This window comes from Zeus faber (genome assembly GCF_960531495.2).
Source record: "Zeus faber genome assembly, chromosome: 13".
NCBI lineage: Eukaryota > Metazoa > Chordata > Actinopteri > Zeiformes > Zeidae > Zeus > Zeus faber.
In genome coordinates, this window is record NC_137198.1 from 29911611 (window position 1) to 29931590 (window position 19980).

General features: G+C 43.1%; 1 protein-coding gene across 1 annotated transcript in view; it reads right to left on the minus strand.

Annotated features, from left to right (window-relative positions):
• Positions 1-19980, minus strand: part of gphna (gephyrin a) — a 58293-nt gene that overhangs the window by 26319 nt on the left and 11994 nt on the right. The window contains exons 2-11 of the mRNA XM_080012315.1: positions 18469-18547; positions 16382-16439; positions 14125-14217; positions 13888-13982; positions 12526-12592; positions 11978-12349; positions 10353-10454; positions 9477-9614; positions 6045-6087; positions 5188-5325 (exon numbers count right to left, since the gene is read on the minus strand). Coding sequence (XP_079868441.1) covers positions 5188-5325; positions 6045-6087; positions 9477-9614; positions 10353-10454; positions 11978-12349; positions 12526-12592; positions 13888-13982; positions 14125-14217; positions 16382-16439; positions 18469-18547 — 1185 coding nt within the window. The remainder of the gene's footprint in view (positions 1-5187; positions 5326-6044; positions 6088-9476; positions 9615-10352; positions 10455-11977; positions 12350-12525; positions 12593-13887; positions 13983-14124; positions 14218-16381; positions 16440-18468; positions 18548-19980) is intronic.

The following is a 19980-nucleotide window of genomic DNA, read 5'->3' on the forward strand; positions in this document are numbered from 1 at the left end:
ATGTCCTCTCAGCCAGCGTCACTGGCGTCAGTGCAATATTTTTTTATCTCTCAAAGAGGACGTAGTGACCAGTTGTAGTTCCAGTTTTCCTGGACCTAATTCACTGTGTTTCAATACATGTCATCCAACGTTCTTGTTTTTGTGTAAATGTTGTTTGTTTCTATGTTTATTTGTCTCACCGTGGTGATTCTCCCCCTCTTGGAGTATTGATCAGTTGTTTATAGATCCAAAAATGATAAATAGTTACTCCAAAGAGGGGGGTTGGTGGTGGCTCTCCATAACCAAAAACTCTGCTCTTATCATTCTACAGGGAATCCACAGGACAGAGTTATTGCAGCAGTTCTTAATGATTTAAGAACTAATAAAGAGTTGCATTGCAGCTTGAGAACTTGAACTCCACTTGCAGACTAACTCTGTCCTGGATGCATTGGTATACAAATACTCTGTGTTGTATGCCCAGCATGCTGACAGCATAGGTTTAAAAAAAATAAAATAAAGGACGTAGTGTTTCATTCACGATTCTATTTACGTTATAACCTTATTTTATCAAAACAGTATCACATTCTGACTTAACATCACTTGTGTGATCACTTATGTACAGTATGTTTGCATTAAAGGGAACTGTAAGATCTCCGCATGTTCAACAACTTGTTGGGGAATAACTCAAAGTACAGTCCAGCGAAATGCGCCAGATTAATTCCTGGGTTCGATTCCCGCCTGAGGCACTGTTGGCACAGTGCTCCAGCGGGTTATCTCCCAAATAGGAGCCTTTCTGTGCGGAGTTTGCATGTTCTCCCCGTGCTCACATGGGGTTTCCTCCACCTACCATCAGTAAGGACCCCCACCAAAAACATGCACACATCATCGTCTGACCAGCGATGGACAATTGGTGCCAGGTCCCCAGGCGCATCGACGAATGCTGCCCACTGCTCCTGGCTGCCCCCCCCGGAGGAAGGACAAGCCAGGATGGGTAAAATGCAGAGGCCACATTTCATTGGCCACCACCCCATGTGCGTGTGTGTGTATATACACTATATATATATATATATATATATACATACACACACACATATATACGCACACACACACACACACACACACACACACACACACACACACACACACACACACACACACACACACACACACACACACACACACACACACACACACACACACACACACATATATATACTGTATATATATCTGCATGTGTCATGTGACGAAGATTCTTCTTCTTCTTCTTCTTCTAATTGTTCTTACAATTAGAAAGAAAGAATCACAATGAAAGAATCACATGAAAGACTCACAATACAATGTTGAAGACTCAATTCTTACTGACTGCTAGAGGCAGTGTTTCTGGATTTATCCACCTCGTGCATGCGCAGTTGAGAATTTTACATCAAAGTCACGAGTGTCCCCTGGTGCCACCCCTATATAATCACATGGGAGCCAGGGCTCTGTTCCTTCAGATCTTCTCGCATAGCAGGAAGAAACACGGGTCTTATAAAAAAGACAAAACTTTCTCATTCCATGAGGAGCTTATGGTGTAAATATAGGGAAAAAAAAAACAGCTTTGCACACTCGCAGAGTGCACAAGCAACATCACAGGGAACCAGTTTGGGTATCCCTAATTTTTGTGCATAGTGCAAGCGAGCAGACCCACTCTGGTTATCCTACGCATCTTTTCACGTCGGGGGAACACAATAGCGGAGCGGATAACTGAGCAGAGGAGGCTACGCTACAGATAGGTAAATTGGCAGTTTGTGTGTAATTTGCTCACAGGAGCGGTTCCACTCCAGTAAATTTGTTTTAATGGCTCTGCCAATGTTATTGTTTTGTCTCCGCTGAAATCCCCTATTTCCTTCACTTTAGCTCGGATAGCATCGGGCGGCCTCGCCTGAGTGTTTCAGCCAGCTAACAAACTGCTAGGAGTCGCAGTTTGGGGAGCCCCCACTATTTATTTATGAGCACTTTGCCGTCTTCTACGTTAGCTCTGATATTATCAAGTGGCCCAGCGGGATTACGTCAGCCAGCTAAACAGTTGCAAAAAAAGTATGAACTTGTTCCGGGTGCATGGCTCCTCTGCTGGCCACAGACTGACATGATCTCTGTCCCAGGTGTTTGGGTGTTGAGCACTTGATGCAGGGCTTGATAGACGGTGCCTGCATGAATCAGAATCAGAAATACTTTAATAATCCCAGGGGGAAATTACTTAACTTAACATGAACTGTTCCTTCATGCCACTGAACCTAAAGGTCTCTCGACTGGCTCTGGCTTAAGGGTCCCCCAGTCGGCTCCCAGGACAGAGCGGGTGCTGGTACAGGGCCACACAGGCACTCACCAACAGAACCATCAGGCTCCACACAGGAAGACAGCCAGGAAGGATCCGCTGGCGGTGGAGGTAGACACCCTGACAGCGGAGATGGCTCAGATCAAGTCACTACTCCTCTAGCGCCAACCAAAAGACGCCCCAGCTGTGCCAGAGGGTGCCGCTATACCACCACAGTCTGTGGGGTTAAAAGGAGGAGGATCTGGTGTCCATTGCTGCTGGTTCTGAAAGTGAGAATGACGTTGGCCCTTCTAGGGCTGGACGAAGCCCCAGTCGTATGCGCCCCCACTAGAGATGATAACAATTGATCAACTATCAATTGATTGCTAATAAGAACTTAATCGATGAGATTTCAAATTAAACAATTAACTGAACAATCTGCTGTCTTGTTGTAAATGTATCAACTGGAGTTTTCTGCCCATGCAGAGAGTACAGGGCATAAAAAGCTGGCACATTCTTCATTGCAGTCCCTCACCAGAACAACAGAGGGCATTCAAGAAGTACCCAGTGGAGCAGAAGTAGTAGTACTCACTGGAACAACAGGGGGAAGAGAAAAAAATACCCAGGAAGTAGTGATAGAAGTAAATGGAGGCTTCCGAAAGAACAACAAACATGGCTGTGCATAGAAAACGGGAGCTTCTTGATGCAGAGGAGGAAACTATGTTTATTGTTGCTCAACAACTAACTGTCAACTCGTGCAAAGACGAGTCATAAATACTCCTGTATGCGTTAACCAGCTCAGCAGCTCAGGGCTGTCAGAGGTGTATGGGACAGCCATCACAGGTCAGAGCACATAAATGTCCTCGAGCTACGGGCAGTGTTTTTGGCTCTCAAATGCTTCCTTCCATGTCTGGAGGGAAGGCATGTCTTAGTCAGGACAGACAATACCTCTACAGTGTTCAAGATAAACCACAAGGGTCGTACGAGATGTGAAAACTCCCTCCAGGTCTTGCATCAGATCCTGACTTGCGCCTTCCTTGCTTTTGAGCCACAGGGCAATGCACCTCCCAGGGGCAGAGAGCGAGGCAATGGATTTCTTGTTGCATGAGAATCCTCCCACGGGGGAATTCCGACTGCATCCAGAGGTGGTGGAGGAGATATGGCATAGGTACACAAGCCGGAGACTGACTTTTTTGCCTCAGAGTCCTCAACCCACTGGTTGGTTGTCCTTGATAGAGAGGACCAGCCTGCTAGGCCAGCATGCTCTGGCGTATGCCTGGCCAGACAGCCTGCTCTACGCCTTCCCACCGACCCCTCTGATCCTGGCAACGTTACACAGAGTGCTTCAGGGCCGCCACAGAGTGCTGCTTGTGGCCCCGAACTGGCCGGGAAGGCCGTGTTTTCCGATACATCACCGTCTCATTGAAGGGCAGGCCTGACACTCTGCCACGAGACTGGACCTCCTTTCCCAATTGGAACAGGAGGCACGCAAACCCAGTACAGCTGCAGTTGTGGGTTTGGCCTCTGAGGGGCTAAAACCATTGCTGAATACTTGAGACCAGGCTGCTAGTCTGAACCATCCTTAACTCCAGAGCATCATCAACCAGGTCACTCTATTGGTGCCAATGAAGGATATTTTCTGACTGGTGCGCGTCACAGTCGGAAGATCCAGAGCGTTGTTTGATGCCCATAATACTACTTTTCCTCCAGTCCCTGCTGGAAGGTACGAGCACCTCCTTAACCTTAAAAAGGTCTATGCAGCAGCCATCCATTCACAGCATGTTAAGTTGGACAACCAACCAGTAGGGTCACATGTGTTGGTCGCAAGGTTCCTAAAAGGAGCCTGACACTTGCAACCTACTAGAGCCGTGAGGGTGCCCTCATGGGACTCGCCCTTTGTGCTAGAGGCCCTCTCACTGTCTCCCTTTGAGCCACTTGAACTTGTGCCGAGTTGAAGTGGATGTCATCCAAGATAGCTTTTCTTTTAGCAGTGTCATCAGCCAAATATCTTGTTAAACTCCCTGCGCACTACACATGCAAACTCCACAATCTACTGTCTCATTGGATTGTGGATGCGATATCCCAGGCGTACAAGACTAAGGGCTTGAATAAGTAAGGCTAAGGGCACTCTACAAGAAGTTTAGCCACATCGTGGACAGCCTTGAAGGGCATGCCGTTGAAAGAGATCTGCACCACAGCTACTTGGGCATCCCCTATTACGTTGGCCAGATACTACTTGGTCAACGTCGCCACTCCCAGTGCCATAGGAGCGGCTGCTCTACCAGGGCCATCAACAGATTAGGTGAGGGGTGGTGGTTCCTCATGACCTTGTTGGTCTCAGTCAAGCAGTGCGAAACACACTCATAAATAGAACAAGAGTTAGGTATGTAACTACGGTTCGATGAATTCTGGATAAGCACCAGTTATTGGTCAATCGGACCGTGACAAGAAAATTCCGCACTTGGGCATCGGGTCACATGTGACTTTGCTGATATAATATTCTGTGCATGTGCAAGGTGGATAAATCCAGTGTGAAACATCCAGGTGGTCATCCAGAATTCATCCAACCGTAGTTACATACGTAACTCTTGTTACCTTTTTCTACAAGCTCTCTAGAATTTTCCCAACCAGTTAATGCACAGATAAATTATTGGACATTGGTTGTAAGACTGACATTGCTAACATATTTTGCAATCAGATTTTTTTTTTTTTACAATTTTTCCTGTGTTCTCGTCCTTGTAGTCTGGAATGTAAACTCTTCATATTCTCGCCCTTAAACTTTTAGCCTGGCAAGAAGCTATCAAAAAGACCACTTTGATGGCCTGATCTAATATACAATAAACAGTGATGGTCAAAGGTTCTGTTTGTGTGTGTGTAAACTGAACACACACACGCGCACGTACACGCACACTTACCTCTGTAGTTAATGACCTCAGTCCCCAGAATGGGTGTCATCTCCAGAACAGTTATGAAGGCCTTGTCCATGGACGTCAGTGGGAAAGGAGACATGCGATGGCGACGCGCCACTTTACTGATGTCCACTGCGCTGTGGCCTAACACACACACACACACACACACACACACACACACACACACACACACACACACACACACACACACACACACACACACACACACACACACACACACACACACACACACACACACACACAAACACACAAACACACAGTAAATTTGATTAAATTACTGACTCTAGCTGGGTAAGGCATGGCAAGGTAGTAACTGAAGGGACATGGATAAAACATACCCCATGAGCTGCCTAAATAAAAAAGATTTAAAAAATGAATAATACATAACATATTTGTACAGTAGAGCGGCACACTAATGTGTGTAAAGAGTCCCCCCTAGTGGAAAAAATATACAGCTTAGAGTTATGAATAGCTTGTAATTTAAAAGCAGCTGTGCATCAGGTCCAAAACCAAATGCAAGGAGTGTATGCAAAACACTGTCTACCAAATTTACATACTGAAAGGGCACACACCAAGTCCCACACAAAATATTTTATTGTAACATGACTTGAGATAAAAAAAAAAAAGAAATGCACTAAAATCCTTATTGGCACAATCATGTATGGCGGTGATTGAGGAATTTATGTGTGCAGCATTGATTGTCTTAGAAAACATCAAAAACTGTGCAGCACAGAAGATAAAATGATAATGAACATCTTACAAAAGGTGTGGTGGTTGTCTCTGCTTATGCATGGGCACACACACAGATATAAATCTGTGCAAAGACATACAAGAGAACTTACTGGCTCTAAGAATGTTCTCATTGCTGCCACACCTTGACTGCACCTGTAGAGACAAAAAAGAAAGAGAGTGATCGAGGGAGTGAATTAGAGCGAATGGAACAGACAGGGGGTACAGAACATGAAAAGAGGAGAATGGTTGAAAGAAAGAGGAGTGAATCAGGAAAGAGGTGGAGAGGGTATAGGAGAAAGTCTAACTTTGGTTCCTGAATGAGCGCGATTCCCGTCAGCTTTGTGACTGCCAACTTAAAGTGATATGGAGTTTTATTTTGCAGAACACTTCACTGTATACTTTACCTCGATTTGAGTCCATTTTAGCCAACGTAATATTTTAGTTAGGAGAATCTCGAGACATTTTGTGAAAGCAACAGAAGTCAATGTAGTCGGGGGGGGGGGTTGGTTCTCCATACAATGACCATAGAAGCTTCCGGTAAAAGTGAGTGGCAGGATATGGACTTGGGACTACATAGCTAAGTATGTGGACATCCCTTCTAATGAACGGCCATGGCTATTTCAGCCTCACCCACTACTAACAGGTGCATAAAATCAAGCATACAGCCAAACATTTGTAGTAGAATTGGTCATACAAAAGAGCTCAGTGACTTTCAAACATGGTGCTGTCATAGGATGCCACCTTTCCAACAAATCAGTTCATCATATTTTTTGCTCTGCTAGACCTTCCCAGTCAAATGTAAGTTCTGTTATTGCGAAGTGAAAACGTCTAGGAGCAACAACAGCTCAACGATGAAGCGGTAGGCCACACAAGCTCACGGAACGGGACCGCCAAGTGCGGACGCATATTGTGTGCCGCGAGTTCCAAACTGCCTCTGGAAGCAACATCAGCACAAGCAGTGCTTGTTGTGAGCTTCATAAACTGGTTTTTTTGGACAATCAGCTGCACACAAGCCTAAGATCACCATGCACAACTGCAAGCATCGGCTGGAGTGGTGTAAAGCATGCCGCCATTGGACTCTAGAGCAGTGGAAATGTGTACTCTGGAGTGACACACTTCACACTTCACCATCTGGCAGTCTGATGGATGAATCTTGGTTTGGCAGATGACAGGAGAACGCTTCCTGCCTGAATGCATCGTGCCAACTGTAAAGTTAATGGTCTGGGGTTGTTTTTCAGGGTTTGGGCTAGGCCCCTTACTTTCACTGAAGGTACATTTTAATGCTACAGCATATAGTATAGAATTCTAGAGAATTGTGCGCTTCTAACTTTGTGGCAACAGTTTAGGGAGGGCCCTTCTCTGTTTCAGCCTGACAATGCCCCTGTTCACAAAGCGAGGACTATAAAAGAATGGTTTACTGACTCTGGTGTGGAGGTTCTTGACTGGACAGTACAGAGTCTGTACAGAATCCAGACTTGAAGCACATTGAACACCTTGGGGGATGAATTGGAACGCTGACTGCGAGCCAGGACCCATCACCCAACATCGGTGCCTGACCTCACGGATGCTCTTGTGTCTGAATGGGAGCAAATCCCCACAGCCATGTTCCAAAATCTGGTGTAAAATCCTTCCCAGAAGGATGGAGGCTGTTATAGCAGCAAAGGGGGGATCAACTCCACATTAACCTTCATGGTTTTGAAATTAAATGTTCAACAAGCACATACTGTATGCGTGTAGTGTTTGGGTGTCCACATACGATTGGTCATGGTGTGTATATTGAGGTAACGAACATACAGTCAAATGTTCTCCAAATGTCCCATAGAGCTTCAAGTGTGGCTTTAGCAGAGCAAGAAAGCACAGGTCAAGTGGTCCAAAGTTTAAAAAGATACAATGCATTCAGAAATTGAAGTTTCATTTTTAAACAATGTGGCTTGCTTACAGTAAACCAGCATTGTAATGCTTTTAAATAAATTCTCACATGTAGGTCACTGGTCCTACATATAATGTATGTCTTTCTGTGTTTCTTGGTTTGGTATTCTTTGCACCGTGTTCTTTATGGATTGCACGCTACCAACTTCCAAATTAAAAAGGAAATCAAAACAACCGTGGCATCTTGACACAATAACCAGCTATCCTTCGTGACATTGCAATCTGTGCTTCCGAGATGCCACTCAAGCTCACTTTGTAAGCAACACTAGGCTGACAACTCCAAGTGTGCAGTCGTAGCAAAAGACTGGGGCAAAATAAGGAGGTTTTAAAAGCTCTCTCGGTTTGGCTAATTGTGTATGAAGTACAAAATATATCAAAAACAATGGAAAAAAAAAAATCTCTCCTGATCCATTATGCAACTTGGTTTGACATGAACTGCTGGGGGAAGTCTACACTGTGCTTTCTGAAAACCAATAAAAAGAGGACAAGGGCGGGACATCCGTCTCAAACTGAACCCAGGCGAGCGGCCAGGCTTTACACACGTGTGATGCAACTACTCATTTTTTAAAGATACATGATTTCAGATTTTTAGAACACACTTGAGAGTCACTTTATTTGAGAAGCAGGTTGAGCGGGGACATTCAAAGGGGGAGTTACAGAGACCACAGGAGTCACACACATGCAGAGATTGAGAATGAGGAAAATTTACCACTGGAAATTTAAATCATAAATTTTTCAACGACTGCATTGTTCTTTAATGCTGAAATGATTTTTTTTTCTACCTGAAATGTATAACAAAGCATAAAGAGGAACATTTCTGTAAGTTCGGGTTGATGATTCTCCTCTTTTGCACTGGATTGTTGGACTGCTGGGTTGAAAAATGCCAAGCCAATCCCTTAACTGTGACTTTAACACTGGTTGTACAGGTGGTAGACAGGCAAAGGGAAATGTGGGAAATCTCCTGAACACACAAAAATTGACCGAGACTTTTATTTCTTTAATGTTAATAGAAAGTAAAACACTGGCTCATTGTCAGTTCATGAATTTACCACTAGTATCCGAGAGGTGTTATCATATAAATCATAAATAAGGAGATCGCATCATTACTCAAATATGTTGTAAAACTGCACTCTGAGTAGACACAAAATAAGTGCATGCAAAGAACTATGATTGTTGAAAATATACAAAGCTTTGACTGAAAACCCTTGCTGGGTTTCAGGGGCTAAAAGAGGTCAAAGACCCACGCCTATTGCCACCTTTTGCCCTAGTCAATTTTTATTTCTCGCTCATTTGTTCTCGTTTGGCCAAGGACACGAAATTGTTCAAAACAATAACAAAAAGATGAAAAATAATGAAAAACAGGGAGAGAGTGAGCGGAAGACAGAGAGAGAGAGCGAGAGAGACTGATTCAGCCAGAGAAGCTGTGAAGCACAAGAGCGGTCGCGTCTTCCATACGAACACACACTCTTGGCTCAGAGGCAAACGACGTTACGGGGTGAAGAAGCTGGGTCGGAAATAACTGGTCGTCACACTGTGGTGTGGTGAGGAGGGTGTGTGTCTGCTTTACTGTACAGAGATGTCAGTGTCTGCGTAAGTGTGTGAGTGCTTCTCACCTTGGGCGTGGGGCAGGAAGCGGTGGAGAGGCGGGATGTAGCCTGCGTTGCCCGTGGCGACTCAGAGGGGGTGGAGCTTAGAGAGGCAGAATCTCGGGGGAGCACCTGAACGCCTCGAGAGATGATGGAGTCTGGGATCTACACGCACACAAAGACATACAAACAACCAAATGTGATAATCCTGGCTAATTAAAGTGTCTCCACAACCTGCTCGGTTCTCTCGGCAGCCGGTAGACGGGTATGAGATCACCATAAATACAACTGGGAGAACGTAACAGCTGCATCAGAGGAGATGATGTTACAAGGCATTTGCATAAAGAGCGGCTCCCAGTGGCCAGTTGACAATGTATAGGTATACAAAGCATGACTCAAAGAATACCTTGTTATTCTATGAGGCTAAAAACATTGGTTCAACCCTCGCCTTACTATAATGTTGATTCCCATAATTTATGGCAGTTCATAGCACAACCCTGCCATGCCAACAGCCATTAGACTGTACAACAGCCCCAGCTGACTCAGCGCCCTCTCCATTAACACCACCCCGATTCTATTGTGCATTTGTTGAAAATAACTACAGTATATATTCTTGGGCTAGTTGTTAATGTTTTGGTGATTTTTTTAAGTTGTTAATTGCTTCTTTTTATTTTGACAGTATATATTTGTGGATGTAGTGTATATACTTTTATGCTGTACTTCATATTCCCACTGAGCTGCTGCAGCTTTCAAATTTCCCCCACGAGGGATGAACAAAGTACTATTTTATCTTATAAGATACCGGTAGCTTCAGCTGTGTCAAATGACGGCAACGTCCTATAGAGGAGTGGCGGGATGGCCAGAGGCGGTGGTGAATAAAAGGACGGGGTGGAGGTGCCTCACCTTGTTGTCATTACTATGGGAGCAGGTGAAATGAGTGGAGGGAACAGGTGTGGTACCGGGCAGGTAAGGAGCCCCCTTAGCCATGACCACAGTGTGACTGGTCTGATGCACGCACACGCACACACACACACACACACACACACACACACACACACACACACACACAGTGAAAACAAAGTCAAATGGAGGACGCACACTTCATGCAACATCTAAGTCAATCTCAAAGCAGTGTGATTTTCTCTACACCGTTGATATCGTTCTATTTTTAAATAAAACAAAAATTATAGTAATGGATGGAAGTCAATGTTATCAAAAGAATAAAATACATTACATAACCCAAACACATAACCAATGACAGCATAAAACGCAGTGGAATTAATGACAAGTTGCTGCTTCTTACAAGTTACAGCTAAAGAGGTGTAAGGTCAAGGTCTGAAGTGCTCGTGTGACATTACTGCAGTTTGACTCTGTGTGACAGTACCCAAAATGTAAATCCTCTAAATGGTATCAAGCCCCCGTCACACCAGCAATTGCGACAATGATATTTTGAACACCAAATTGAATCCATTTGCAATCATTAGGATCAGTGGGTTCTGGTAGGGAAATAATGTTTTTGCTAATTCTTCCCATTCAGTTCAACGGGGTGAACCTCAACATGCCAAATCTTGGCATTGACCAACAGCAGAGTGGGCTTAGTTTGATTGACTTTTGAAATGGGGGGGGGGGTCTTTTGAGAGTCAAAAAAGACATGCACACGCACACTCTCTTAAACTCACACTTAAAAATACACTTTGGCCAGAAAGCATATGATTTCAGTTGATCTGAGTTGATTTATTATTTATATACAAGTGCTGTGCCCATTCAAAACATGCCTGTTCGGAACAGGCTCCAATGTAAGGTTGGGTGGATCGATACTAAAAGTATAGATACTACGTCTCGTTTTGAAGATCGATTATAGCGGCAATAGGATCGATACCAAAAAGGGATCATTTTCACTCAATATATTTCCTCACTTGCGCATGCTTGGTGCCCTTCACTATATGGTGAACGGGAGATCCTTTCCGATCGCAAACCAAAATTCTGCGGTATCCCCGACCCCTACTGTTCGGAACGGACTGCACTGTGGACTCAGTTGCAGAGCTCTGATGGCCCGCAGCTGCTGCTGCACAGAGCTGAGCGGCTCGCAAAGCCGCGCCCCACTGCTGCACAGTGTGGAGCGCCTCGCTGTTCGCTTGTTTATTCAAAGTTTATTAATACTACAAGTGTCTTGTGCACGGTCCTTGGGTCCCCAGCAATACACCTACCAGATGTAAAGTAGATTGGATGAACGGTTATCTTGATAGGACACACACACACACACACACACACACACACACACACACACACACACACACACACACATTTTATATACCACCAATTATCGTTTGCTTTTAGTTGATAATCTGTTTTCAGTGCTCTGTAAATATTATTATGATCAGTTTTATTACACATCCTCTAACACCCCAGTTGTAGCAGGTGGAATATTTTCACACTGGACAAAAATTTATTCCGATGGCAGGGCTGCATTTATCCCCGACACCAATCAATTTCCCACACTAATCCCTGTCACCTCATCGCCCTGTCACCTTGGCAGCGATGGCGGCTGCGGTGATGTGGGAAGAGCTGTGCTGCTGGTGGTGGTGGTGATGGTGGTGGTGGTGCTGCTGCTGCTGGTGGAGGTGGCTGTGTCGCCCTCCGTGCCTCCTCTCCTGCTCCTCTTCCTCCTCCTCCTCCTCCTCCTCCTCCTCCTCCTCCTCGCACTGGGTGCCCTGCTCCACGGTGTGGGTGTTGGCATTGGCATTTCCGTGTGCGTTGGCCAGCTGCTGCAATTGGTGGGGGGGTGCTGATGGGGAGGGCAGCTGCTCTAGGGCCGAGTGCGTTGACTTAATGTGCACTGAGGCCTCGCGCAGCAGGTCCACAGCATGGGGTAGCGCCGGCAGGATGAACTGGAAGCACTCCTTTGGAGAGAGGGGACACACACACACACACACACACACACACACACACACACACACACACACACACACACACACACACACACACACACACACAGTCAGGGTCCTCCTGCTCTTTGTAGCACAGATTTAGCTCCATTATGGCTCAGAGTTAGGTGTACAGCGGCCAACGGGCCTACCTGAGAGCCTTTCTTGCTGCCTGGCAGGTTGATAATCAGAGTTTTACCCCGGATACCGCACACAGGCCTGGATAAGGTACAAGACAACAGGTTAGTGGCGGAGCAATACTTCACACACTGGTCCCAATAAGATGTCATGCAATCAATAATATAATGGCACCGCGCACTAGAGTACGCTGGTTTCAATCAAGTGCAATCTAGCAGATTAAATTGGGATAGGATACACACACAACTATGAATGGGATTATACCATGTAATATGTGAGAACAGAGAATGATAGCATACACTGGCCTGTATGGAATACAATCAAATTGCAGAGATACAAACTCATGTATGGTGAAAAAAGAGAGCTACCCGAAGTCGGAAGGCCTGTGCTATACTTAAATAAACACGTAATTCTATTTAATATACTCAGATCAATAAGAGACAGATAGATGTTAAGTAGTAGATTAAGTATTTTATTTTCAGAATTACAAAAGTAACATAACTGCAGTGTTGGCGAGTAGTTCACTTCATGTAGTCAATTATGTCCTCAATGTCCAACAATGTCCTCTCCTTAAAACACACCCTCCAGCTGTTGAAGTGAGGTCTTACCGACCTTGGTTACCAAATCAAACACTGTCACACTTTTCTCTTTGTCACTTCAGTTGTACCACTGTGTAACTATATGACATTTCAGACTTCCGATTGTAATAATTACTACACATAGTTTGGATGTAGTTGAACTACTTTTCAACGTAGTTGTAGTTTGACAAATTACAGTTCTTTATGAGTAGTTACAATGAGGTTGAACATCTTTTCATTGTTAAGTAGCCTTGTCCATCTGTAGTCCATCAGTAATTCTTGGCTTGATCAGAGCACTGGATGTTACGCATATTTTCTATAAATAATTTTAACCTGTGGTGTCAGCATGCTGAGCAGACAACACAAGTATTTGTATGCCATTGCATCTAGGACAGAGTTTGTCTGCATGAACTTTTTTTTTTAACTACTTGTATACTTTTACTTCAGTAGAGATGTCAACATGGATGGATGGATGGATGTCAGAGTATTTGTACTTTCAGTCCTTCTCCCCCCCCCCTGAACTTCACACACCGTTACCGGGAATATTTTTCTTTAATGTGCATTCACAGTGCAACAAACTGAATTAACTTATACTGAACTTTATTGTTCATCACATGTGAATTGATTCCCTAACGTGAGCCAAAACATAATATTTATTAAAAAAAAAAAAAAAAAAAAAAATGATAATACACAATTGAATGGCAATTTCAGCATTCAAATGATGTGTTTTTTTGAATATTCAAATTCTACTCAAATTTCATTCCTGCAGCCCTGGGAGTTGTAATGCAAAGATCATACCTGGAGAGCATGCCCAGTGGTGTAACATTGAGGGATCCCATTAGCATGGCCAGGGCCATTCCTGGAGCCTCTCTCTCGATCACCTCTCTGGTGGCCTGAGGTAGAAACATTCATGCTGCATCTGAAATCGCACACTACATACTTTGGAATGAGAGTAAAAACAATGCTTTCTCCTCATATACTTTAGCTGCAGAAATTAATAGAGGATATTGATTATGTGCAGTGGGTGCCATATACCTCAGGGGTGACGTCTCGCGGTGCAAACCCTGTTCCGCCGGTAGTGAGGATGAGGTTGAGTTCCTGCTCATCGCACCAGTCCAACAGAATATCCTACATGTGTTTCAACACAGGCACAGGTGGGAACTCTAATACACACACACACACACACACACACACATCAATGGTTCTCAGCGGGTCTGCCCTCTGGATCTGATCCACATGTCCTTGGTCATTAAGTAAAATGGTATTTTAAGCTCTGAGGCATTCTTATGTATTTTGTGAAATACATTAGAATAATTTAAATATGGAAACACCCAATTAACCCACAATGAGATGGGAGAGGGGTTTCGAACCTTACTTTTTCCTGAGGTTGTCAGAAATAGATTCAGAAACATGTTACATTAAATCATAACATACTTTTAAACAAATTGTTATATAGCTCTATTCACGTGTACATCTCACCCCCAAGACTCAAATACAGTATATTACATATTATAGCTGTAACCTGAATACTCAATGCAATAGACCAATATAACAATGCAATGCAAGTTTTTGGATGTGTAATGAAATAGTGCATACCACCACAGTCAGCCTCTCCAGGTTTATTCAACCAACGTAGTTGATCCATACGGATTGCCCCCCCTGGTTCGGCTCGCATGTGAACCGTGGATCAAATGCAAAATTGAATCCTAATATTGAAATACAGTTTTACTGCCACTGTTATTTTTTAAGGTAATAATTCCATAAATCTGGATGGAGAGTTGCCGTGCTTTACTCTGAAGCGCAATGACTGGTTCATAGGGGTGTCACGATTCTGATTCAAAATCAAAAATTGATCTAAATGAGCGCTTGATTTCGGACTTCAAAATCATAATCAGGTTTGTTATTCTCCCCGTAATTTTGTGGGTAATACTGTGTGACATAAATGTGACGTAATGTAACATTATCTAAAAAATAAAATACATACTGTATCCCTGAAGCGGATCTTGGTGGTGGGGGAACCGAAACCCAAGCGCCAGGAGCCGGAGCTCTGCTGGAGCGCAGCTTGTGCATTCTAATAATTTTAAGAAAAAGTGTGCTCTGATTCAATACAATATTATATTTTTTATCCACTTGAGGGGGCAGAACAGAGACAGCAGCTTCTGAGAAGCACCAGCACGCGCTCTGTTAGAGTAGTTAACCATATGGATATGATTTGGATTGTGATATCACAAATAAGATAATGATACTGTGATATGATGAATAGAATAAGGAAAAAAGTCAGATTAGAGATGAACATACAGAGTGGACACGGACACAGTGGGCGGAGGAGAAGAGACGCACTTGCAGTAATGTTGAAAAGTTTGTCTCATTTCGGTGAGCAGGATCATCCGGCTTGCTGAAAAGAGACAGCTCTTACGGCTGCCAAGCATTTATTTTATCTATGGAATTGTGTGAAATATTTTGTTTATATTTATTCCACAATGAAAAAATAACATTTATAATGATTTATTGTGACTGGACTCAAAGTTACTTATAAAGAAACAAGTGTTTTCTTTACAAATCAAGACTTGAGAGGATTCGCGTTAGTGCTAATGCTGAAATAAATACTATAACAATCATAATATGTTAAAATCAAAAATCGAATCTTGTATTGAGAGACGTAGACTTCTCGACAACAATGACTGTAACGCACTGAATTCTGTACTTTTTTCATTAAATTTAGTTTGTTATGAACGTGAGTATTGAACACGATACTAGTTACGGTTACTGGGGTGTAAATTGCCTGCCGATTCAATATGTATTGCAATACTTGGGTGCCGATTGTATACGTATTGCGATTCTGCAAGTATTGTGATACGATATTAAAATATGTATTGGCATTTTCTTTAGACTACTCTATAAATCACAAGGCCTATAGCTTTGAAATGTTAATTGATGAAAAGTTATGTTTTTTTGCCATTTGACATTGACTTTGACATTTGCTCTATAACATTTGAAGTTACTTTAATCTCAAGTTGAATACTTTTGAGTTGGGTTTATTTCATTTTGTGTTCATCCATTGCATGTCTTGGGACACCATTCGGACATGCTAGAACTTTGGTTATGGACATCGTAGGATGTCAAGGAGGCTGCATTTTGTCTTTCAACGCGTCACACATCACAGGGTAGAACAGATAGTTGCTGCCTACACCCCGAGTCCACAAATTACTTTTGTACCAATTTTGTGCAGTCTGAGAAGTCTTTAAGAGGGACTTGTAACCTTGTCTTTCCTTGGCATTCTTAAGACACTCACCTTGATTTCATCCATCTCGTCTGGAACAATCTTGTAGGCCGCAATAACTCCTCCTAGCCTGTTTGGGGAGATGTAAGAGTTGAGTGTAACGTTAAGTCTGTGCTTGTGTTACCTTAAGTCAGCTATTCCATAACTGGGGTACTGCAATTGTTGTCTTTGTGATTTACATTTTCAAACAGTCCCAGAGCCCGGGACTCTGTAAAATAAAAAATATATAAAAAAAATTATAAAAATGTGTACATTTTTTTAATAATTTGTCATTTAAATGACAAATAAAATAATTTGCCTATGTACTTATGATGTAATCACAATGTGAAAAAAAATATTCATTTAAATTTGGGACTACCCATGTCCGCTTTGGGACGGTTAAAATTGTTGTTCGGGACGGGGTGAAAAAAGTTAGTTTGAGTCCTGAGTCCATTTCGATTTCCAAACAGGCCTATAAATTTGGGTGAGGTTTATTCTGGAATGAATTAACTTAATCTGAACTGAACAGAAAACGATTTAGGACTGAAACTGTCCAATACAACCCATCATTGCGGAGTTTGCACTTCCTTTCAAGCACACCCTCTTATTAACCCTCTTAATAGTGAGTCATTCACTATTTCACTGTGTGCGTGAGCTGGTGCACAAACATGGTATAGTGGTAGCCATCTAGCATATATGGTATACATGCTAGATGGCTAAATGAAGAGAAAAAATATTGATAATTACAAACATGGCAAAAGAAAAGCAGAGTGCAGTGACCTTGGCTGGAGTAAGAGAAAGATTAAAATCTGTCTCTATATAATAATAATCGGCCATTCAATCAAACATGTTCGATTTTATCAGGCTAGTCTGTGTGTGCGCGTCAAAGCCTCAAATCGCAACGGCAATTTTTCAACAGCCAATGAGATAGGTTTTGCCTTCGTGCAGGTGCACCAAGAAAGCTGCAAGTGAGCAAGTGTGGACTTACTCATGAGGCTCTGATTAGTGTATAATGACAGTGCTGCAAGTTCCCTGCACAAACAACCACAGTAGCAAGCTGTATGGCATCCATGCTTGTTTTGGTGTCAAAATATCACAACATATTTTGTCTGTCATGAGAATCTCACTGGAAGATACAGTCACGCAACAGTGGGAGTACCACGAAACTCTGTCCATCTGTTCTCAGTCTTTAGATTTGTGCTCCTCAAAGACAGCTATGTGTGCAGAAGAGACTGAAAATTTGCAAATGACAGTCTTTAAATGTGCCCTGCTCAATATTTTCATTTTCATTCAAGATTGAAAAAACCCTGGCGGCTACGGGGCTGCAGCGTGAAGCCAAGCAAGCTCTCGACCGTACGGTCACACCACAGGCAACCGGGCTTCTGTGCCCCTGGTGTTTGTGGCCGTTTCAGCTCAAAATCTACTGGCTGTTGTCTGTCATTTCAAACCTCTCTCCCTTTCCATTAAGATGGTGTTGTGTGTACTTTTATTTATTTATTTTTATTATTATTAATTTAAATGGTGGCGCTGTTTTATTCACACCTCTCGAAAGAAAGTACATAAATAATCTTGCCACCGATCCCTTAAAATAAAGAATTGTCCTTATTGGAGAAACATAAAATTACGTGTTCTTTATTTTATCGATAGTTTAACGGACGTTTTTTCCTTTTTTTTTTTGTTTGTTTTTTTCCAAACAGCCTAATCATAAACAATACGTGAAGTCCAAGTCCAAGCTGCTCATTTGCATAAAGTTGGAACCTGCTCAATTTTCCTTGTCGCGGTGAAGCTGTCAGCTCATTGCCGGTCATCGCTCCGCCTCCTGCAGCTGGATAAAGCCGAGCTCCGTTTGAAATGCATTGCAGTCTGTCGCTTTGCAGCGTCCCACCGCGTCAGTGTGACACTACCATTACATTGCCTGTGTCTTCTCAAATACTCATGTGTTCAACAGTGCTCCTCGAAATGAATAGGGTTAGCTATTTATAGACACACAGAGAGAATATCTTCATTTGCTTCAGCCACATCCCCACTGAAGGCATGCAGAATGACGTGCTATAGTGTGTGTATGTGTATGTGCGTGCGTGCATGCGGGCGTGCGTGCGTGCGTGCGTGCGTGGACTTACAGTGATGGGTCATGGACGAGGTCCTTTAGATTGATTCCACTCCTGTCCTCAGCCAAGTTCCTAAAACAACTGTCACTGACTGGATTGGGAAGAGAGAAACACAGAGATAGGTAGTGCGGGCCGAATTACAATTAAATCATCTATCGGCAAAGTACTCCATCGATTGCGATTGATATTGATGACGGACATTTATTTTGGGTTTTTTTGTTTTTTGAAATCCACCAGGAAAATCAGAGAATTTAAACGGTGAAAGTGTAGTTTACCAAGTTCTGAAACTGGAGCGGAGAAGGAGAGAAAGAGAGAGGGGGAGAGAGGGGGGGGGGGGGGGTGGAGGCTCTCCCCCTCTCTGCTCAGAGCTGGCCAGTAACCACCTGTGATCGGTCTCACTTTCCCTCTCCAGTCCCGTACAGAGCTTTGGGGGGTGCAGGTGCTCAAAAATAAAATAAAATAAAATTAAATAAATAAATAAATAAATAAATAAATAAATTGATAAATAAATAAAAGAGCATGGACCCCCAGCTCCGGTTCTAGGCATTTTGCCACTCTGAGCAAATGGCGCAGCACAGTGGAGCACTGATCACTGGAAGGACACACCCCGTCGGGGGCACCCATGATCTGCACTCTGCTGTGCGCACATCGCAGATGTGCTGAGGTGCGAGGTTGATGAGGTGCTCCTCATGAATATATCTTGCCCAGACAATCAGCTACCTCGATACCCATTCATTTAAAATAAAACATTAAAAAGTGGGCCTGATAAGAAGGGCACCATGGGTACCATGGGGAAGGTGCTCAGACAACGCCCCCCCCCCCCCCCCCGCGCAGGTACCTGCCGCTCTATATGCAAAGCTTGTGATCATAATATAGGAATATATGATATAATCTCATAGAGAAAGATTTATTTTATTTCCTTAGTTTCTTACTTATATGGAAAATGGAAGACGTAAACCTAACTCAGAGAATTGGAACAGTTTTTTTTGTTTCTCCTCCAGACAGTGCCCCCGATAAAATCGTATATCGCCGATCACTGCCCCCCAGCGATTGCCGATTGGAATTTTGCACCTAGTGGCCAGTGTATGCACTACATACAGGTGGGCCCAGAAAACATGTCATATTACCAGAATTGCTTTTACCAGACTGTCATTTTGACAATAGTTCTGTTATTAGTGTAGTATTAGCAATTTGATGGTATTGATAAAAACTGATCTCCACATTTTTTCCTTCCTTTTTTATTTTTTCAAGCAAATGTACAAATCAAACAAATCAAAATATGCAATTCATATTTCATTAGTATTGCAAAAGGACAGGCAATGAAAATGGAATGGGAGCAGACATGTCTATCTCTTTACATCAATGACAAGTATTGTATTTTTCATTCTTGGCTAGTAAGCTTGAAACATTGTTTTGGCTGTGCATTTTCATTGGAAGAATAATTGAACTCTTTTGTGTGGTCCACTGTTACCAAAACAAAGTAAACAAAAAATGCAATACATTTGAATATTTAATTGACTACTT